The sequence below is a fragment of the Gigantopelta aegis genome, chromosome 9, assembly GCF_016097555.1.
Source record: "Gigantopelta aegis isolate Gae_Host chromosome 9, Gae_host_genome, whole genome shotgun sequence".
Classification (NCBI taxonomy): domain Eukaryota; kingdom Metazoa; phylum Mollusca; class Gastropoda; order Neomphalida; family Peltospiridae; genus Gigantopelta; species Gigantopelta aegis.
In genome coordinates, this window is record NC_054707.1 from 48,422,785 (window position 1) to 48,446,303 (window position 23,519).

The 23,519-nt window shown below is 37.3% G+C and overlaps 1 protein-coding gene across 1 annotated transcript; it reads left to right on the plus strand.

The window, feature by feature from the left end:
- The first annotated feature begins 513 nt into the window (after positions 1 to 513).
- On the plus strand, positions 514 to 22,611 carry LOC121381613 (homeobox protein aristaless-like). Its single transcript, XM_041510948.1, has 6 exons — positions 514 to 745; positions 8,095 to 8,187; positions 12,974 to 13,131; positions 13,957 to 14,032; positions 15,573 to 15,782; positions 22,517 to 22,611. Exons 1-6 carry the CDS (start codon positions 514 to 516, stop codon positions 22,609 to 22,611), a joined length of 864 nt encoding a protein of 287 aa, XP_041366882.1.
- The last annotated feature ends 908 nt before the right edge of the window (positions 22,612 to 23,519 follow it).

The window sequence follows — 23,519 nt, forward strand, 5'->3', positions numbered from 1 at the left end:
CATCTCTCTAAAAACAGATTCTGTTCCTTTGTCTATATGGAAAATGTGAAGGAAATGCAAATGAGGGGTAACTATGGCCAATGAGGAAGGTCCAAGGTAGATGAGGACACACAAAAAACCCACACAAATAAACCCACCTTTTCTGTGCATTCTATACTTCAAATTTAAAATTCTTAAACTTTGATCTGACCAGAGAGCCGACTATATTTTGGCCTTGTTTCTGGTACTAGAATAATTCTAGAATAACACAACAAAGTATCAAGTCGTGTCCCTAAGTCGATGTGAAAAGATGCCCTTCAGCAGTTTCTCAAACGGCACGTGTATTAACTCCCGTGACGACAAAAAAAAAAATTTATATGGCTGCTTAATCAACTGCTATTGGATGATGGTGCGTAAATTACGCATTGAAACCCTTCAATCCCTCCTAATATACAATATTAAATCAGGATCGAACGCGCACTCCTTGATATCCAAATTACATTTGCTGCGCTCACTTAACAAACGTATCCGCCGATGGAGAGCTATTATCAGCCTCGTAACTACGATACTAAAGAGAGTGCCCCGGGTCCGGCCCGACGCTACCTATCTCTTGGTGAGGGGGTGGGGGATATAGGCGTCAGGCAGCCGGCCACATTTTACACCGTGGTACCGCCCGTGAGCTCGTCCGCTGCCCATGCGTCCGGAGCCGCTAGAGATGGAATGACCGCTGCAGATGGAGGAGTGACCGCTGGAACCTTTAATCTCGGTAAGTGCTGTGATTTAATTTGCTAAATTTATTAATACAATTACGGTAACTGTTGGTGGCTCGCAGCTGTAATCTTCATATGAATTTGGTAAATTAAATATGCATAATTTTGTTCTTTACAGCACTGAAGAAATAGAACATCCACAGTTAAATGTGTTATTTGACGTCGAATGTATTGTTGATAGTTTCCTGAACTTTAAAACAATATATATATATATATATAGATGTAATGTTTTAATTCACAACTTTACCGTGTTCCATAGTAGTATGTCTACATGTGCTGAATGCCTATCATATGTCAGTGACCAAAAATATCGAAATGTATCTAGTCATCATATCTTTATAATACATATAGTGATTGCTGGATAAAAAAGGGCATTGGTAAAGATAATTTATTTTAGTGCAGCGTCTGAACAAGCAACGAATTTTGGTATTAAGGTGAAACTTTTGTTTCATTTCCAAAACCATTTTTCTTTTCGTCTTTCATACTTCAAAGTGAACGTCATTGTTATGCATATTAAGGGCGTGCGCTACAACAGTTTGTTCTGAATGTGCACGTAAAACCCTATGACCTGACATGATGCATGTTAAGTTGTGTTGTCAGACCGTAGCCAGCATTTCGAGTTGGAGGGTTTGACTAGGTATTTGCCGGGGCCTTTTGGATATAAAGTTTTTTGAGGACGCAAAACGCCCGAACTTTGTATGGGGTTCCAGAGTCTACCCGTAAAATGATTAATCTGAAAGCCTAAAACGCGTTTTCCTGGCATCTGTAAATTAAAATGTTTAATCTGAAAGCCTAAAACGCGTTTTCCTGGCATCTGTAAATTAAAATTTTATATTTTAAAACAACAATTTTCTACTATTTTATAGATTGTATTTGTGTTATTAATGTTTGGGTTTTTTAAATTAAAATCCAAGATAATGAAATTCTAGCACACTATAGGAATTAAAGGGACATTTTTGAGTTTGCTGCAATTTTTAAGATGTTATCGACTAACAGACACTTTTTAACGGTGGTAATTACATATCAAATATATATTTTTTGCATAAACTGTTAGTGGCTGTATATTAAACGTGTTTCTGATTGTTCTAATATTTGTACTAGGTTAAATTTCATTTTATTTCCTAAATGTTTTTTTGGTTTTTTGTACGTACGAAATTATTTAAATACAAAATGCAGTTTGGGCTTCTTACCAATATTAAGACGACCAGAAACACATTGAATATACAGACACTGATATTCTAAACAAGAACGTATATTTAATAAGTAAGTTTAATCGTAGAAATATTTTATTAGTCGGAAACATCTTTACAATGCAGTAAACTCCGGAATGTTCCTTTATAGGTATTGACCCGAGGTATATGTTAAATATTTTCGGCAATTGCTTATAACCTTAGTAACAGAAAAAGTGCGTGTACCTCAGAACTATTATCAGTTCCTTTAATAATGCACATATTTATGAAAAACGAAACACATTACGTTCATAAAAATTGTATCTGTTAAGAGTACAGGTGTAGTCCTCAAACGTTTTTAGCAAAAGGTATTGCATCCCATTGCAATTTTGTCACTGATACGTCATATCATCAAAATGGCATCTACATGTTGGCCATAAAACGTTTTGAAATACTTGGAAATTACCTTCAAGAAAGTACGCAACATTTTCTAATTGGCCTTAATCCTACGGGACATTTGCAAATTCAAGAGCACCAAAACCAACTCTCACCCGCTACCGACCCTGGTCGGGCTGCTTGTGGTCCATTGCATATGCCATCGCGGGTTGCCCCGTCTCCCACCCAATTCAACCCTATTCCTGTCCTGGACGGAGGAGCCAGCGAATGTCGACGCCTGCGCTCATGACATGCTTGTTCTGAATATTCATGTTAAAACCTATGACCTGACATGACCTAAATGGATTACTTTCTGTTGTTAACCTTTTATTTTTAACTTTGGTTAATAAATCAATGGGCGGTGAACTGCTGTCATTGTTATGTGATTATGGAGTGCTACGAGGTCATCAGTATAGCAGAAAGTACAATTAAACATGTTTGCTACAATCATGTAGGTTCCTTTTTTTTCGTTTTTTTTTCTTTTTTGCCAGATTAGTTAAAAATTCTGAATCATGTACACTGCAGCTTTGGTAAGGGGATTGCTAAATGACGAATATTGTTTTATGCGAGAGTTGCAAAAGTTAAAGTCAACTATTTGTGCAATCTTTTTTTTAAAGTGGACTTCAGCTTTTGCGGGAGAGTTCGGACGAACCCCCCGAACTTCCCCCCCCCCCCACCCCTCCCAATATGGGCCTGGTTGTTGTATTGTGTTGTTGTATCTAGCGATGAACAAACTATGTGATATTTAATCGAGATAACACTTTTACCAATATTAATATTCCAAAACAGAAATGCTAAGCATGAAATAGGTTATTGTTATACCAATACTAATTGTGTAGAAGAAAGAAACTTTCAACCAGCTTTTATAACAATCCATTCCAACGGATTTCAGTGGTTTATATCAAAATAATATAATTGTTATTATAAATGTATAATACTGTACATTTGAAAATATTTTTGAAATACAAGAATATGATTATATGCCTAAATTTAGAAACGAGACTTTTAAACGGATTTGTGGGTTTGTTTATTTGGCTTTTTGGAGGTTGGCTTTTTTGTTGGTGGTTTATTCCTTTTTTCTTCTTCTTTTTTCGTAATTTTCACATGATACAGAACAGCTGTATTAAAGTCACTGGCCACAGTTCCTGAAATATGTACCTTTTGCTCTGCATAAAACAGATTTTTAAGCTACTACAAACACCAGGACTCAATGAATGAATGAATGAATGAATGAATGAACGTTTAACGACATCCCAGCACTAAAAATACATCGCCAATTGGGTGTCAAACTAAGGTCAATGCTGAAATGAAGTGATGATCAACATGAATATTAACATTCAAAAGGTAAATGGAAACAGCGTAAAGAGCTGTGTAAAATATAAATATCACAGGTAAGTAGATTTCAAACTTAGGATCAAGCACCAGAACAAATCAGACACTTAATGTACCATGTTATAATTGCTTTGTTGTTTGTGGGGTTTTTTTGTTTTTTGTTTGTTTTTGTTTGGTTTTTGGGGGTTTTTTGGGGGAGAGGGGTCTTGTTTCTTGTGGGTGTTGGTTGGGTTTTGAGGGGTTTTTTTAAGTGGGTTGAGGGTTTGTTTTGAAGAGGGGGGTGTTTTATTGTTTTTGTTATTTCTTGTTGTTTGTTTTTGCTTTTATTTTGTTTTGGTTTGGAGTTTTGTTTGAGGGGTTTTCAACAGTAACATATTCTGTATACGTATGTGTTTAAATTCAGTTAACATTTATTGCCAATTATCTTGTCGCGTGTACATTACAAATTGATTTTTGTATAATATTCCTTTGATGTCGTCGAGTGTAAGTAATTTAACAGTCAAAAACAATTGCAATCGCCGAAAATTTACATTGTCTAATAACTAGGGTTGCTGCTGTAAATGGAAAGTTTATTTTATGAATCTTTTAAAAAACCACATTTGATTCGTATTAGCTAATTAATTATAATATTCAACAAAATATGCAGAGTAAAAAACAATCTTATACAGGCATAATGTGTTAAAAGGTATTAAATTACAGTCAATTCAAAAACGAAAAAACATAGTTAAGCAATGGATAGTAAAACATATTATTGTTCATATTTCAAATATCAAGCGAATATCGATTTGATTTTAACTATATTTGTCGCGTAATATCATTCTATAAGCTCTCAATTTTTTTTTAAATTACAACTTATAATGAAAAGATAATTATAAGGACAAGAAAAACCCCCAGAAATCTGTGAGAGCCCACCGGGGTTAACATGTCGTCTGCTGTTTAGACGCTGGAGTTCAGTCGAGTCGTTTGGCTTCCCTTCTCGTCAAATTATCCGGCATCAGCGAGTAATTACAACGAAGTTTGAGAAGTGCAACAATTTTATTAAGTTTTTGTCAACGAGCGAAGCGCCGTTGTTAAATCGCAGCACGATAGAAGCCGTTGTGCTTGGCGTGTTGACGTTATGACTAACTGGAAACAGAATACACCTTACATCAAAAGTGAAACGCCTGACACACTTTGTGTGAACCAGTGAAACAAAACACACCTAAGACGTTGGTTGACCTTTGCTACTAAAGAGTAAAAAAATATACAGAGCAACAAAAGATATGATAAAAAAAAATCATATTAATTTTTTTTACAATTAATTTAGTAAATAGACTGTCAAAAAGGCTCTGTCAAAAAGACATTGATAATTTTAATAGATACAAAAACTAATGGGATCCAAATGGAATAAATTAAAATAAATTAAAGAAAATTAAATTAATAATCGCGTTTCTTTTGTTGTTTAGTGTAGTTTGAGCATTCCAGCCGTTGTACCGTTAACAGAACATCATTTAAACCATTTTACTTAAATTATCACTTTTGACAAACCCAACGTCTTTCTCGTTGTCATGGTGTTTGTATTAATGGTAGTTCAAAATTATTTCTTTGCCAGAAAAAAAAAAAAGAAAACAACAAACACTTAAAATTACATTCCCTGGAATATTTTTATTATTTAAGCATATAGAACAGAAAATCCAATTACGTTTGGTGCATATATGACGCCGCACTCCGCATTGGTTTCACTACGCTGGCTTATCCAGGTCAAAAACAAAGCCAGTATTTTGAAAGTGGAACACTTTTGACGGGCTCGTGCCGATCTCAGTTTTCATTGGCTTATCACAAGTGTCGAATTCCCCAACAAGAGATCACGTGAGATTTCGCAATTTTTGAACAAATTTAACTGTCTTGATTGAGGGGTCGTCTCATATCTCCAAAACATTTATATCCATAGGGGTATGGTACAACGCCTTTCCAGGGGTCGGTGAGTGGGGGGATTTGCCTTGAAATTTTGACAGTGGCCAGCTGTTGGCATACGCGTTACATGTAAGGGGGTATTACTAATTACGTAACGCTCTAGGGGTAGAGGAAGAGGGTACTGTGTTCGATTTACGTAACATTTTTCAAGACTATATGTTATTTTTATTCATTACTTAGACCTAAAAAGGTGTTTTTTGGAAATGCGCGGTCAGTCTACGATCGATCCCCATCGGCGGGTATACAAAAAGACCATGGTATGTGATATCCTGTCTGTGGGATGGTACATATAAACGATCTCTTGCTAAAAAAAATGTAGCGGGTTTCCAAGGCGCGTGTGCAGGGATTTCAGCGGGGTTGGGGTTATAGACTGTGTTGAGCGAAGTTTATATGGGGCCATGCTCCCCCAAAAAATACATTTCAATTTGTTTTAAGCTTGGGCTAGTAAGGGTTTCGACCTCCAATACCCTCCCCCTGCACATGCACTCGATTCCTCTCTAAGATTATATGTCAAAATTACCAAATGTTAGACATCCAACAGCAGATGGAAGGAAGGCTAGGATATGTTTTATTTAACGACGCACTCAACACATTTTATTTACGGTTGTATGGGGTCGGATGATTATTAAATTAATATGCTTTATCTTTGATGTCGTTAAACACACACACACACACACACACACACACACACACACACATTTTACCCTTTCCAAACGAAATAATATTTATTTGATTTTGTCGATTTTAACACGTAAAATTAAGAAGTGAAAACGTTCATTGTCTACTTTAGTATATTTTATTTTAAAAATATATACATGATTAATGTGTTACTAGTATACAAACTAAACTTTGAAAATTCTACTAACACTTTATAAAATATCAATTCTGAAATAGGAAGGTACGACTGTCAATAATACGTTGTCAAGATCAAACCGGTTTTAACTAAAGACTCTAGTACCGTATCCTCAACCGAACGTTCTTCGTACAGCGCAAGATTTCTCTTTTTAATTTTTTGAGACGAACCCTGCAATTTGAAATCGGCAAACGCACGTGTTAACTGAAACTGACAACAGGCTGTCGTTTGTGCTTTGCCGAGCTATGGCGGCACAGGTGACGAATCGAGCGTATACGTTTGACGATATCCGTTCATAGCGAACACACACGACTTTTTAAAAAGTGCATTTGAGCTTGTAATTCACATTTGTACATGATGTTATACTATGGTAACCAGAGAATGTAACTTTAAAATAAATAAATAAATAAATAAATAAATAAATAATGAAGGCATGACTCGGAACCTAGACCAGTGGCTTTAAATTACGGGTTAGTTCACAGTTGTGAATATTTTCACAAACATACACTGTTTCGCTAAACCGGTTGCCCCTCCTAAAAGTATTCATAATAAATGTATTAAAATACACCTGCCCTGCTAAACCATTATTTTGTGGTGTGTTTTAAGTAAGGGAATATCCTCGTAACTCTTCATTTCCCAATACAATGTACAGCGTACGCTAACATTAGGTCCCTCCCGACTAGCTTACGGTTTGTACACTGTTGAAAATGTTTCTTTGTTTGTTTGGTAGGTATTAACGTGCTTATATTCCGAGAATTCAAACACACTTACTGTGGGCACAGCCTCTGATTAACATTAGGGATTGTTCCCATAGTAGGAGGGTTTTAAAATGTTTACAGTGTGAATTTGTATAGAAAATAGCACATGGCGCTTGTAAGGAGATCTTGTATTATTTACCATCTGTACAATAAGACACTATAATTCGTATTGTTAACATGAAAGAAAGAAAGAAATGTTTTATTTAATGACGCACTCAACACATTTTATTTACGGTTATATGGCGTCAGACATATGGTTAAGGACCACACAGATTTTGAGGCTCAATGGGTAGGTGTAAACCACTTGCACCGACCAGTGATCCATAACTGGTTCAACAAAGGCCATGGTTTGTGCTATCCTGCCTGTGGGAAGCGCAAATAAAAGATCCCTTGCTGCTAATCGGAAAGAGTAGCCCATGTAGTGGCGACAGCGGGTTTCCTCTTAAAATCTGTGTCGACCTTAACCATATGTCTGACGCCATATAACCGTAAATAAAATGTGTTGAGTGCGTCGTTAAATAAAACATTTCTTTCTTTTTTCTTTTTATTATGTTGCACAGTCTTCTCTTTTAACGCGAGTTTGTGTAAACTTTCTGTAAATCATTCAGTCCTATGTTCAAAGGTTTTCTCGTCCTGGTTTCAAAATTGTATAGACGTACGACTGTGTAACCAGATGATTTCCAAAAAGAATTTCCAAAAACGCGTAACAAAATAAAAAATTCAACAAATAAAAAGACATCTCGGGGGAAAAGGAGAATGAAGAGTCATTCAGCCGAAGACAAGTTTCACATTTCTTCCTAGAACTATTGTTTTGCTTTTAAATGAATTAGTTTGACTTGTTTCAGGTATTCACGCGTGTGGCACGGCGGTTACAAAGGAAGATGGTCACAGTCGATTGACATCTGATCGGTATGACGGCAATTTTCATGACTTGCAAAGTAAGTACTGTAATTTACAAATCGCCTGATATTTATATTAATCAGAGATTGTGATTGTACAATTTAGAACAGAATTCAGTGTTTCAAGTCACTGGCCTTAGTTTCTGAGAGAGTACCTTTTAACATGCCCCTATACCACAAAGGTTTCGGGTTTCTGAGGGACGTAATTTTTCTGTGTGTATGGGGGTTTTTTTCTTTCGTATAAAGTTAGAGTTGCAGACCCTAGCTTCAACTCGTGAAAATGGAGGTTTGGTTAATCTGCAAATCTGTAACATATTTGGATAAAGTTACAACAGAGTTAAATACAGGGAAATACCCTCTAAAAATAGTTACAACAGAGTTAAATACAGGGAAATAGCCTCTAAAAATAGTTACAACAGAGTTAAATACAGGGAAATAGCCTCTAAAACTAGTTACCACAGAGTTAAATACAGGGAAATAACCTCTAAAATAGTTACAACAGAGTTAAATACAGGGAAATACCATCTAAAAATAGTTACAACAGAGTTAAATACAGAGAAATACCCTCTAAAAATAGTTACCACACAGTTAAATACAGAGAAATACCCTCTAAAAATAGTTACAACAGAATTAAATACAGAGAAATACCCTCTAAAAATAGTTACCACAGAGTTAAATACAGGGAAATAGTTGCAACAGAGTTAAATACAGGGAAATAGCCTCTAAAAATAGTTACCACAGAGTTAAATACAGGGAAATAGTTACAACAGAGTTAAATACAGGGAAATACCCTCTAAAAATAGTTACAACAGAGTTAAATACAGGGAAATAGTTACAACAGAGTTAAATACAGGGAAATACCCTCTAAAAATAGTTACAACAGAGTTAAATACAGAGAAGTACCCTCTAAAAATAGTTACAACAGAATTAAATACAGAGAAATACCCTCTAAAAATAGTTACCACAGAGTTAAATACAGGGAAATAGTTGCAACAGAGTTAAATACAGGGAAATAGCCTCTAAAAATAGTTACCACAGAGTTAAATACAGGGAAATAGTTACAACAGAGTTAAATACAGGGAAATACCCTCTAAAAATAGTTACAACAGAGTTAAATACAGGGAAATAGTTACAACAGAGTTAAATACAGGGAAATACCCTCTAAAAATAGTTACAACAGAGTTAAATACAGAGAAGTACCCTCTAAAAACAGTTACCACACAGTTAAATACAGAGAAATACCCTCTAAAAATAGTTACAAGAGAGTTAAATACAGAGAAATACCCTCTAAAAACAGTTACCACACAGTTAAATACAGAGAAATACCCTCTAAAAATAGTTACAAGAGAGTTGAATAGAGGGAAATACCCTCTACAAATAGACTACAGCTCGTCTCTATAACTGTTACTTCTCGGAGGTACATGCGTTTTTAGAATGATTCTAAAACATACGGTAATAGGTAATATAAATAATAAAATGCAAGTAATGTTTAATTTCAGTTATTTAAATCGACTTTAATAGTGAAACATACGCTGTAGTGTTTAAACACAAAGATCTGTCACTTTAATTTCGAACAACTATAAAACGACCATATATTCACAGGTTTGGGCTACATCGGTGATCATTCCTCTGCATAAAAAGGGAGATATAAATAACCCAGATAATTATCGTAGTATCTCTTTATTGGTTGTTATGAGTAAAATATATGCACACATTATAAATAAACATTTAACTCACTGGGCTGAAAGTACAGGAACACTTTTAGAAGAACAAGCAGGGTTCAGAACTAATTACTCAACAACTGGCCATATTTTTACTCTATATGAGTCCATCCAAAAGTGATTGCTATCAGGTACTAAGTTGTATGTGGCTTTTATTAATTTCAAGAAGGCTTTTGACTGTTAATAGAAATATATTGTGGAATATTTTAAGAACTATTGGAATTCATGGTAAGACAATGGAAATGTTGAAAGCTATGTATGCATCTGTTAAGGCAGATACAATTCACACGAGTTTACCTATTTCTTTGAATATCCCTTCGGTGTAAAACTGGGGTGTAAAATAAGCCCTCTGCATTTTTTTTTTTTTTTTTATATAAATGAATTGGCAAATGAAGTAATAGAGAGTGGTAAATATAGTGTACGAATTCTACCAAACTTAAATGAGTTATTTTTGCTCCTTTATGCAGATGATATAGTTTTGTTATCAATTACCCCTGGTGGACTGCAAACGCAAATTAATAATTTGAAGAAATCTGCTGATAGACTTTGTCTAACTGTGAATTTAGATAAGACTAATATTGTTGTCTTTAGAAATGGTGGGTACCTTTCTGCTATAGAAAAATGGAAATATGGAAACCTTGAAATCAAAGTTGTAAATAGTTATAAATACCTTGGTATGAATTTCACTAAGAAACTTAGTAGAAATTTGGCATTACAACATACTCTGTCAAAAGCAAAAGGAGCTGTTATTCAAATTATAAGATCATCATATAAATTGGGTTCATTTAATAGTAACATATTTTTAACATGTTCGACTGTCAAGTTATGCCTATGTTAACATGCTCATCAGAAGTATGGGGCCTCTTCAGTCTTCCTGAAATATAACCGTAAATAAAATGTGTTGAGTGCGTCGTTAAATAAAACATTCCTTTACAAGAGTATTATTTCGCTATTTTCGCATTTATGTGTACCAATTAATAACAAATTAACCGATCCACACGTTATCTTTACACCAATAACACAGGAATATAGAAATGGTAAGGTGTCTTTACGCTCGGTTTTTCAATACCGCTAGATTTTTTCAGCTGGTCAAAAAGTTAAAACAAAGAATAAAATGTAGTTTGCCACTTTGGTCTAAAGACCCAGAAACGATTGACCTCACATATCGATAGTCGTCTGTAAATATTATTAATTAAAGAAACCTTTCGTATGCTGGGAGCGGCTCAGACTTAATTTAACAAAATCAATTCCGCTAAAAGTTGTGCGAATCAAACTACAGAAATTGATGGTGTTAACAGCAGAAAATTACACTAGAGGTGTGGGGACTACACACCGGCGTGCCCCCACCACCCCCACACCACCCCCACACCACTCCTTTTTTCCACTATCGTATATATTTATATTTTTTCCCACAGCACATGTAAAATACATTGTGGATGCCCCTCACCCCCTACCCAATGTAGGTAACTCCCAAGATGAAATCCTAGCTACGCCAAATCGCCTGTGGCTTTTCAGGTCTTGGATGTAGTGGCTGTTCTTGAGAACTTCTTCCGGGGAATCACAAGATGATGGTAAAGTTTCTAAAATCTTACTTATGGACTTAATATTTTAAAGGTTGTTTAAGGCTTATAAACTGAACTATACATCCTAGGGCCAGTTCTACGACGCGATCTTAACGCTAAGATCGCATGTGAGTGAGTAAAAGTTTTACACGTGCGTATATACCACGAAGGTTTCACGCACGCCTGTCACGGGCTTAATCTCTGACTTTCGCCAGTGACTAAGTCCGGGCCAGGAGGGGGGAGGGGTACGTTTGAGGTGGGCGGAATTTGGAATACAAAATTTAGTGGTCGCTCAAAGACCTAAGTCCTAAAATCCTAACGACATTCTACACATGTCCGGACTAAGAATTTAAAACCAAACGTTTTTGACTGCTCGGCCTAAAAGGTTTTAAGGTGATTTGAGCAATTGATCGGGCACCCAAGTAAAGTGCGTTGGACTATTTATAAAAAAATAAACATAAGAATTTTGAGCCGCGGCCGAAAATTTTTAAACTCCAACTAAGCCCAAAAAAAGAAAAAGGAGGTTGGCGTCTACTTTGGCGAGCCTGAAGATTCCCGGAGTAGAGGCAGGAGATGTTGGCGTCGTAGCAAAGTACGCACTACAGCACCGTAGTCGGGGCCACAGACCGCCCGGATCATCTTGTGGATGTTCTTGTTATCCAACTTGGCCGGAAGTATGACTTGGCGGTAGGTCTTGTCCCTCTGGTGCGTCACGACTACGGTGTCATGAGTTCCAAACATCTTGTTGTGGAGTTCGTATTTGCTGCCGTCCTCCAGGGATCTCCAGTCTGTGTTGAGGTGGCTGCCTCGTAGCTGCGTCGGGTTAGTCGTGTCCCCCTGCATGTACTGGTGAAGTTGTTTATTCAGTCCGTTCACCGCATGTACACATTTTATATAATTATGAAGGAGCGGGGGTGTTGTTGTTTTTGGTTTTTGGTTTCGTTTTTTATTTTGTTGTTGGGTTTGGGTTTGGGTTTGTTTTGGTTTTTTGGTTGTTGTTGTTGTTGTTGTTTTGTTGTTGTTGTTGGGATTTTTTTTGGGGGGTGTTGGGGGGTAGGTTCAGGAGGTCCCACTTCGTGTATGATCTAGGGGTGGGCCCCATATCTCTCCGGTCACCCCTGTACCCACGACAGTCACAAGGTAAATGTGTCCATATCATAAGCGTATAATACACCTGTTATTAAAAGATAGTGGGGCCAACTGCTGGAGCAAATCCTTAAATCCGGAAATAATATGCCAACACGAGACCTTTTTACCATGTATTTTCATCAATCTACACGAAAAATTACTTGTAATCCGTATAAAAATGCGTAGTGATTAGATTGCACCCTATATAGCTTTTTGGAAATAGTACCAATATGAATAAATGTTGTTTTTCCGATTCGGGCATTTTCGTTTAATTCGGGGGGAAAATCTGCCTGCCCTCTCCACCCCCACCCCCACCCCCACCCCACCCCACCCCACCCCCGAAGAAATGGAAACCCATACGCCTATGATCCAGATACAGAAAATAAATTCGAATGTGATGTTATATATTTCTAGGCACTTCTCCGAGAAGGAAACAGCGGCGCTACAGGACCACGTTCACGGGTTTCCAGCTGGAGGAACTGGAAAAAGCGTTTCAGAGAACGCACTACCCGGACGTGTTCTTCAGAGAAGAGTTAGCGCTCAAAATAGACTTAACGGAAGCTCGCGTTCAGGTTAGTATAGTAATAATAATAAATAAAAAACATATACAAACAAACCAATTGTGTGGTTCTAATTTTAAATTGTTTTTATTTAATTAATTTATTTTGGGAGTTGAAACTTTAATTAAAATTTTATTTCTTTATTTTAAGTTATTTTATTTTATTTATGTTTTGAGGGTAAGCTGGTAATAGGATTAATACGGGCTGTTTCGTGAGATTAATGTTTAATCAAAGGCGTTTTTAAGAATTTGCTTTGGGGGGTCATCCTATTTATATAAGCATATGGTTATGTTTATGCTTGTGATTTTCACTACTAAAGCGTGTGTCCCCTCCCCCTTTTAAAGGGACATTCCTGAGTTTGCTGTAATTTGTAAGATGTTATCGACTAACAGAGACCTTTTAACGAATGTAATTACATATTAAATATATTTTTCTGCATAAAATATTAGTAGCTATATATTAAACGTGTTTCTGATCGTTCTAATATTTGTATTAGGTTAAATTTCATTTTATCTCCTAAAATATATTTTTTCGTACGTACGAAATATTTGAAGACAAAATGCAATTTGGGCTTCTTACAAATATTAAGACGACCAAAAATACATTGAATATACAGACACTAATATTCTAAACAAGAAAATATATTTAATATCCAAGTTTAATCGTAGAAATATTTTTATTAGTCGGAAACATCTTACAATGCAGCAAACTCAGGAATGTCCCTTTAATATCGTTCCTTGGGGCCTGTCCTATATAATGTTACTTTGCAAACCATTATCTCATAATAACTGCGGTTCCGCATGACAGTGACTTCAGTTTCAACCCTGTCTTGTTTAGGTGTGGTTTCAAAACCGAAGAGCCAAATGGAGAAAACAACAAAAAGCTCATGTCAGGGACCTGGACGTGTCGCAAGGTAAGGGTAACTGCGCACTTCAGTCGCAGATCGTAGGGAGTACTGTGGTGCACATCCACCCACTCCCTCAATTGAAAGTGCCACGAAAATTCAGTATTTAACGGGTATAACGCTCGTATTTCTGTTTAGTTGGGGAGATGAAGGAAGGAAATGTTTTATTTAACGACGCACTCAACACATTTTATGTACAGTTATATGGCGTCAGACATATGGTTAAGGACCATACATATATTGAGAGAGGAAACCCGCTGTCGCCACTTCATGGGCTACTCTTTTCGAATAGCAGCAAGGGATCTTCTATATGCACATCCCACAGACAGGGTAGCACATACCATGGCCTTTGATGTACCAGTCGTGGTACACTGGGTGGAGCGAGAAATAGCGATCGCTTTACCAGTGGGCTACGTCCCGCCCCTTGGGGAGATGAAATCCAATGCCATTCTTTGTCAGCTGGGAGATTTGGGGGGGGGGGGGGGGGGGATTGCCTTTAATACAACATTAGTAGTGGAATACTGTAGGTGCCTTGTAACTTGTACCCTGGTCCCTCTGAAAAACAGCGCGTTTTCCCCATTTCTCTCTAAACTAGGCATTGCCGATTGCCGTAGTTAATTGCCAGATTTGTTTCATGTGATACACTGGCGTAGGAAGGGGGGCAAGGAGGAACACACACACACACACACACACACACACACACACACACACACGTTTCTTGATACAGTAGCTTTATATATATATATACTCTTCAAAAAAAGTAGGGGAACCTGAAATATTAATGTTAATATCAACTATTAAACCGAACATACGTTTTGACCACAGATATCCTAGTAACGAACGTTCAGGTCTGTTTATCAACACACCGAAACACATTCCGTAGTTTGCACATGCGTCACGCAGTTGCCACGTACACGTGCGTGGGGTGTCATTCTCGATTTTGACAATTTCCAGGAAGGTCCATTTATCACTGTGGAACATTATTTCTGTCAATCTTTTTCATTCTGTTGACCATACAGTTGTTATTGTTTATTTTGTTTTTAGTCATTTTTATTGTTTGAATTTGCGATTTACTGATAAAAAAAAACCCGTCAACTTTCAAATTTCACTTCTGACCCCAATCGTCCTTCAAGATCTTTGGTGGTCATAAAACCTACTGTAGTACTGAACTACTGGTTGTAATGCTTGCCAAATTAATTCACTATTATTATATAACCATTCCCCACAGCTAATAGGCCTATACCTTACAATTTTGGCAATTGTAAATTCTTATTAGAGTTCCCCTACGTTTTTGAAGAACACACACACACACACACACACACACACACACACACATCTATGTATGTATGTGTGTGTGTGCGTGCGCGCGACCCCTTCCCTTCCCACGTTTTGGCTCCTTCCTACGCCACTGTGATAGATACGTAAGGTACCATCACCAGCTGTATATATAAGCTCTAAAACACTCTTTGTACGGGAAAACACATACACTTTGAGATAAGATATTCTGATTTTCTGTTTAAAACTAAATGTTTTCCTTTGCTACACACAGCATTACCGTCAAATACTAAGAGCCCGAGGCACAGCTGTGACGTAGTGGGCGTGTCACCACCCAACCGACCCAGCGTCCCACCAATCACAGGCATCCCTCTGCCAAGCGTATATTTCCACAACAATCTGAACGCGGATTGGGCGCCGCCATACGGTAATGCAGTGACGTCAGGTCCTTTGACGTCATTCCTTACCACAACCAGCAAAGAAGGTGAGACCCTCAAACTCCATAATTTAGTTGTCATTTGCAAAGGCGCCGGAAGAGTATGTATCCCTCTACCTGTCCCTAGCTGAAAAAAGAAATTATAACTGCTGCCTTCCAGTTGCCGATGCCTATGATTAATTGTCGTCATCGCGTTTGTGTGTGCACTTGGGAGTGTCAATTTTATTGTTTTTAAACTAGACCTTATTTTAATTGATTTTATTAAATTATTTACTAAAATTTGTATTGTGTAAGCTCTATTTATGAAAATAAACTCAATGTTTTGTTTCATATATTCACACTCGTTTATAACAGGGGATGCACGTAGCCCAGTGATAAAGCGTCCGCCTGACGCGCGGTTGGTTTGGGATCGATCCCCGTCGGTGGGCCAATTGGGCTATTTCTCGTAGCCAGTGCACCACAACTGGTATATCAAAGACCGTCCTATGTGCTATTCTGTCTGAGGGATAGTACATATAAAAGATCCCATGCTACTAATGAAAAACAAATGTGGGTTTCATCTCTAAGACTATGTGTCAAAATTATCAAATGTTTGACATTCAATAGCCGATGATTAATAAATCAATGTGTTCTAGTGATGCCGTTAAACAAAACTAATAATAGGCCTACATTTTAAAATATTTTAAAGACAGTTTTATTGTTATTGTAAAAAGATGTTGAAGATGTACAATAACATAAAGTCATATTTTTGCAATAATAATGAAACTGTCATTCAAATTTCAAAATATCTAAAATATCTAAAGATATATTATAAACGAGTAAGATTGTTTGAAATAAAACACGTGGGAAGTTTATAAAATAATATATTTAACAGACGTACGTGACTAATAAAAACGTACCCAAATTCCAAGTCTCGTGTCTGAAAATTAACAAGTATCTATAACTATACATTTTCCCACATTACTGCTTCCACCCAGGCACAGTGGTAGTAAGTTGACATGGGGGTAGGGGAGCTGATTTAGATCGAGGACAAAGTAAAGTAAATTAAAATTCATATCTGCCTTAAGATATACTACCAATAATATTTTTGATTCAGATTTATTTGGGGGTGCTAGAGAACCCGACCCACCCCCCTCCACCCCCATGCTCCGCCGTGCCTGCTACTTACTGTGTGTCCAAATACAAATTTTAGGAAACTGTGTGGTATATTTTTATCATGAGTTAATGAAAAAATAAATGTTATATTTCACGACGCACTCAACATATTTTATTTACGGTTATATGGCGTCGGACATATGGTTAAGGACCACACATATATGGCGAGAGGAAACCCGGTGTCGCCACTTCATGGGCTACTTTTTTCGATTAGCAGCCAGGGATCTTTTATATGCACCATCCCGCAGACAGGGTAGTACACATCACGGCTTTTGATATACCAGTCGTGGTGCACTGGCTAGAACGAGAAATAGCCCAATGGGTCCACCGACGGGGATCGATCCCACACTGACCGCGCATCGAGCGAGCGCTGTACCACTGGGCTACGTCCCGTCCCTCATGAGTTAAAGGGACATTCCCGAGTTTGCTGCATTGTAAGATATTTCCGGACTAATAAAATATTTCTACGATTAAACTTACATATTAAATATATTTTCTTGTTTAGAATATCAGTGTCTGTATATTCAATGTGTTTCTGATCGTCTTAACTGGATTTTGTCTTCAAATAATTTCGTACGTATGAAAAAATCTGTTTTATGAAATAAAATGGAATTTAACCTAGTACAAATATTAGAACGATCAGAAACACTTTTAATATACAGCCACTAATCTTTCATGCAGAAAAATATATTTATGTCATTACAGTCGTCAAAAAGTCTCTGTTAGTCGATAACATCTTTAAAATTGCAGCAAACTCAGGAATGTCCCTTTCAATCAATGTTGAAAACGGATAAAAACTGCTTAATGCGAAGACCAAATGTTCGAATGACATTCGGCTTCAGATCAAATACCTTCATATATTTGTTATCAAACGCCGCATTCTGTGCAGGATGTATTGGCATTGATTTAATCTTTGTAGCATACTGAAGAGAAAACTTTGCACGTCTAGAACCTAAACCAGGTTCGTGTGCATCAACGTACAAGCTCTCCACAGGAGATGTTTTGAAAGCACGAAGACAAAGCCTAAGCTCCTGGTTGTGTATAGGATCTAGCATTTGCAACTGGTATGTGCTTTCTTGTCTGTGGGAAAGTGCATATAAAAGATCCCTTACTGCATTAGGAAAAAATGTAGCGGGTTTCCTCTGATGACTACATGTCAGAATGACCAAATGCTTGACATCCAATAGCCGAGGATTAATTAATCAATATGCTCTAGTGGTGTCGTTACACAAAACAAACTTTTTTTCAAGTATTTCACTGTGGAATGAATGAATTAATGTTTAATGATACAGCACAAAAATACACATCGGCTATTGTGTGTCAGAGACAAGTATATGAATATGATTGTGTTAAAAAAACAGAATAGTATATAGTTATGTAAAATCAGTGTAAAGAGTTGAGGTGGGGGGGGGGGAGTATATATAATACAATACAAAAATAAAAATGAGTATAATAAAACATTTTGTATAGAAATCAAAATGTTTTTTGTGGGTTTGTTTTAATTTAATGAATTCTGAGTGGAACTTCAAAGATTCTTCCATAATTATGTTATCAAATATATTTTCTCATCGGCTAAAGATGATTACACTCCACCAAAAGGTGGCACAGTTAGTATGTAAACTGGCAAAATTCATACTTTAAATTAAAAGGATGCGTCAAATACGTATGGCCGATGCGGGCACGGCACATGACTACTTCATCCTTTTTGCACCGCCTTTAGGAGGACTGCCACTTTCCTAGGACTAGCTTGACAGAATAAAGTTTGTTCACAACTGCACCATTCCAATCATCTTACCAAGTCGAACAGATATAATATATAGTTTAATATATTTAAAACAGTTGTATATAAGGCCTAAACAGTTTGTTTCAGAGTAGCCGACCCTGCATGTACCTACAAAAAAGGCCGACCATTTTAAAGGGACATTCCTGAGTTTGCTGCATTGTAAGATGTTTCCGACTAATAAAATATTTCTACGATTAAACTTAGATATTAAATATGTTGGGGGTTTTTTTTAGAATATTAGTGTCTGTATATTCAATGTGTTTTTGGTCGTCTTAATATTTGTAAGAAGCCCAAATTGCATTTTAGGAAATAAAATGAAATTTAACCTAGTACAAATATTAGAACGATTAGAAACACGTTTAATATATAGCTACTAATATTTTATGTAATATTTAATATGTAATTACATTCGTTAAAAGGTCTCTGTTAGTCAATAACATCTTTCAAATTGCAGCAAACTCAGGAATGTCCCTTTAAAAAAAAAAAAAAAAAGAGTTCAGTGTATTATTCTTTATTATTATTGCAATAGAAAGAGGAGGTTTTTTAAAGTTTTTTTAAATTAACAAAATATAATAATAAAACCGGCCAACCTTATCTTATTTCCAGCATGTTCCCGAAAACGTTGGGGTTTTTTTTTTTTTGGGGGGGGGGGGGGTTGGGGGGGTTGGGAGAGAGAGAGAGAGAGAGAGAGAGAGAGAGAGAGAGAGAGAGAGAGAGAGAGCGAGAGAGAGAGCAAACCACCATGTATGTCACAGCTCGTATTACACAGTTCTAGAAGGCTATTTTATTGTTGTATATTACTGGTAATCCAATAAGTGTGGTGGTCAAACTCCTTGTCAGTACCGGCTCCCACCCAGCTAACTACACCCACTTCTTTCTCACTAACCACTAACAAAATTAACCGACGGTACCCAGACTGACAGCCTAAATAGCTGATATTTGACGGGTAAGTCAAAATGAAATAATATACCAATGGGATTAAAAGAACTGTAGCTTGATGGATATGGAAATAAACAATCTAATTAAAATTAGCTCCACTACTACATGTTTTAAGGCATTCGTAATTCACACGAAACATGTCGTATACCCTCAGGATAATTCGGAATGTTTTCAAATTATTTTTAAATCACTGGCAGGATTCTGCAAGTAAGGTTTTGATTGATGGACATGAGCTCCAACTGGCTGGTGTTAGATCCATGTAATAGTGGAGCTAATTTTAATTAGATTGGGAAATAAACAAAAATATATCTGCGTTGGAGAGGGGTTTTTTTACGGGGTTTTTTTTTTAGGGTTTTTTGTTGTTGTTTTTGTGCTTTTTTGTTGTTTTGGGGTTTTTTTGTAGTTCTTCGTCTTTGCTTTGTCTTGTTGATTGTTTTGTTGGTTTTTTGTGTGTTTTGTTTTGAGGGGTTTTTTTTTGGGTGTGTGGGAGGGGTGGGCTTTTTTGTTGGTTGTTTGTTTTTTCGGGGAGAGGTTTTGTGTTTGTTTGATTTTGGAGGAGTGTTTGGGGTTTTGTTTGCTTGTTTGTTTATTGTTGTTGTGTTTCAGTGTTTTGGAGGGTGGGGTGGTGATAAAATAAATCGGTAAAACACAAGTACACACGTACTTCATGTCTCCTGTGCATCAATGATGGTTGGATTCATTCATTCACCGGTATACAAAAATTCTCGTTCACGCATGACTTAGTTTAAATACTTGTAGTATTTATGTCATGACAGAACGATAATGTACGCCCATCGGCTGTCACGCGTGTCTCTAGCTTCACCAATTGTAGTCGTGACCTAAATTTCATACAAATGATAAGAAGCTAATTTATACAACATCGCCTGCCACAATTGCTGCCCTCACCCTCAAGTTTGTGAAAAGTGATATTTTAGCTGGAAAAGGTCCATCACTGTGTCCTGGTTATACCCTGGATGAGAGTTGGTTCAGTGGGTAAAGTACTCGCTTCTGTTGCGTAGTAGGATCGAATCCATTGTTCTACGATTGCTTTTCTCCCCCGTTTTATCCAGCGCCCAACGACTGGTATATCAAGACGTGGTATGTGCTGTCCTGTGGAACAAAAGTGCATATAAATGATACGTTACTGCTGATGCAGTGGCCTTCCTCTAGATAAGGTAGTAGACCACAGTTATTTGTGGATCTTCAGCTGAGATTTATGCATACCAGCCCATGGCATCCTAAATGCTCACTTGTGGTTAAAAAAAAAGAAGAAAGATACAGGTATTTTTAGTCTCAAGGAAGTTACAAAAAGGATCATAATAAGAAAGAGGACATATTTTAAATATTTTTAGTTAAATATTTGGGTTACTTTCATCATAATGTGTCGAAACTGCATGATTTTTTAGTGCATTTTTGACAATGTTCACACCCATACAGACCACCCCCAATGTCATCAATTATCAAATGTTTGACAACCAATAGTCGATCATTAATAAATAAATGTGCTCTAATGATGCCATTAAACAAAAAGAAACTTTTAATCTCATTAAGCACAGATTATTTTTATTATCCATTCTATACTGACGTTGATGCCGATGTAGTCACGGGGAGGAAGCGATTTCGGAGATGGAGAATACGCAAGTAACGGTCTTGAATGGGCGTGGTCACACGCGGTCTTCCGCTCCTAGCCCTGTCAGGTGTCTGCCCTGTCTGCTAAAAACGTTCCATCAACCTGGTTATGGTAGCACGGGTACAAGCGAATGTTCTTACAATGTGGTCATGCGTGGCTCCCAGCTGGGCCATACCAATGACTCTCTCTCTCTCTCTCTCTCTCTCTCTCTCTCTCTCTCTCTCTCTCTCTCTCTCTCTCTCTCTCTCTCTCTCTCTCTCTCTCTCTCTCTCTCTCTCTCTCTCTCCTCTCTCCCTCCCTCTCCCTCTCCCTGTGCTGCTGATAAACGAGGCATTTTTTGTGTGCTTTCGGGTACTGTGTTACTAACGTGCAGTTTCAAGAGATTTTTATACCAGTTTAGCACGTGAATTTATATGGGTGCAGATGTCGTTATAGCAATATGCACGGGGTTTTTTTTAATGAAAATTGACGCTTTACCGGCTTTAGGTAATTGGATACATTTGGTTCTACTTGGCGACATTTTTAACCACCATTTCATTTCCATAATCCAAAATATAAAGGAATTGAAATACTTTTTTTTTTTTTTTTTATACTTTCTTTTGGACGTTAGTAGGGCCTATATATATTTATTTTTTTAATTGATTTATTTATTTATTGCTTCCTTTGCTTAATTTATGACGAAAACAGCTCAAACTGCATGCCCCCAGAAATGAAGGATTCCAAATTTATTATGTTTACAGTTTCACGTCTGTGTCTCTAAGATTTATATAATATGAAGCTGGAACATCCCTTAATTGGGATGGAGATATGAAAGTGCGTCTTTTTATATATTGTCAATAAAGACCTTCTTTTTTTTTTTGGTTGAGTGCCCATACATGTTTATATCAGAGGTAATAAAATGGCCTATTCAGCTGCCAAGTCTGCGTTAGACTTGCCTCATGCCAGGGTTTGTGAGCCCCACACTGAATTACCCTTCTATTTGTACCAAGTAAGATCCTATGCAAAATAATTGTCCGACGAATCACAGATGCTATTGATGATGCTTTTAGGAAAGAACAAGCTAGATTCCGTAGAGGATGGGGATGCACAGACCAAATTTTTACGCTTCGCAACATCATCGAACAGTGTCCAGAATGGCAAAGACAGCTATATATCAACTTTGTTGACTTTGAAAAGGCATTTGATAGCATAGCATGGTGTGAAAACCGGAGTTATGTGTAATGTCGGCCATCCTCTTCAAAATTATCATTGACTGGGTACTACGACGTACAACAGAAGACAAACCAAAAGGTATCGGATGGACGCTCTTCTCCACTCTAGAGGACCTTGATTTTGCAGATGACCTTGCTCTCGTGTTTGACACCCAATAGCAGATGTATTTTTCGTGCTGGGGTGTCGTTAAACATTCATTACATTCAGTCTTTGCTCTCTTGTCGCACCCTCATTGCCATATACAAGTAAAGACAAGGCTCAACACTTTCAGCCAACAAGTTGGACTAAACATTAGCCAAAAGAAAACAAAAGTGATGACTGAGCGTCCCAAGTCCATCAGCAGTGAAGGTCGGGCAGTCTGAACTAACAAGTACAACCACCTTCACATACTTGGGTAGCGTCATTAGCCAGGATGGAGGTGCAAGCATGGATATTCAGAGCAAATTGAATAAGGCCAGAGGTGTTTTCATGACCATGAAGACAGCATGGAAATTAGCACAATATAACACACGTACGAAGCTAACAATCTACCAGAGCTGCATACTTACCACCCTTCTCTATGGATCAGAGTGCTGGCGTATGACAGAGAAAGACATGTCTAGGCTATCTTCCTTCCACACAACCAGTCTCCGGAGAATCCTAAAGATATTCTGGCCCAGAAAAATCTCCAATGAGCAAGTACTGGAAGAGACCAATCAGGAAAGCATGAGAACCATCATCACCAGAAGACGGTGGAAGTGGATTGGCCACGTACTCCGAAAAGAAGACACATCTATCACCAGAACTGCAGTGCGCTGGACCCCAGAAGGGAAAAGAAAGAGAGGACGTCCGAAAACAACATGGCGCCGAACAGTGGAAATGGATATGAAGGAGACAGGACACAGTTGGGGCACCATCGAGAGATTGGCAAGGGATAGACCGGCGTGGGGGAACTTCGTCGCAGCCCTAAATGCCACTAGGCATGACAGGAAATGATGATGACACTGATTTTAAACATGGCATCAACCAATATATCTTTAGAATTTGGCAAGATGATTGGAATGGGGCGGTTGCGACAAACTTCATT

Coding starts and splice junctions, on each gene's coding strand:
- LOC121381613 (XM_041510948.1), top strand. CDS start 514: ATGGAGAGCTATTATCAGCCTCGTAACTACGATACTAAAGAGAGTGCC. Junction 8,188..12,973: donor CAATTTTCATGACTTGCAAA/GTAAGTACTGTA, acceptor ATATATTTCTAG/GCACTTCTCCGAGAAGGAAA. Junction 15,783..22,516: donor TACCACAACCAGCAAAGAAG/GTGAGACCCTCA, acceptor GACGTACAACAG/AAGACAAACCAAAAGGTATC.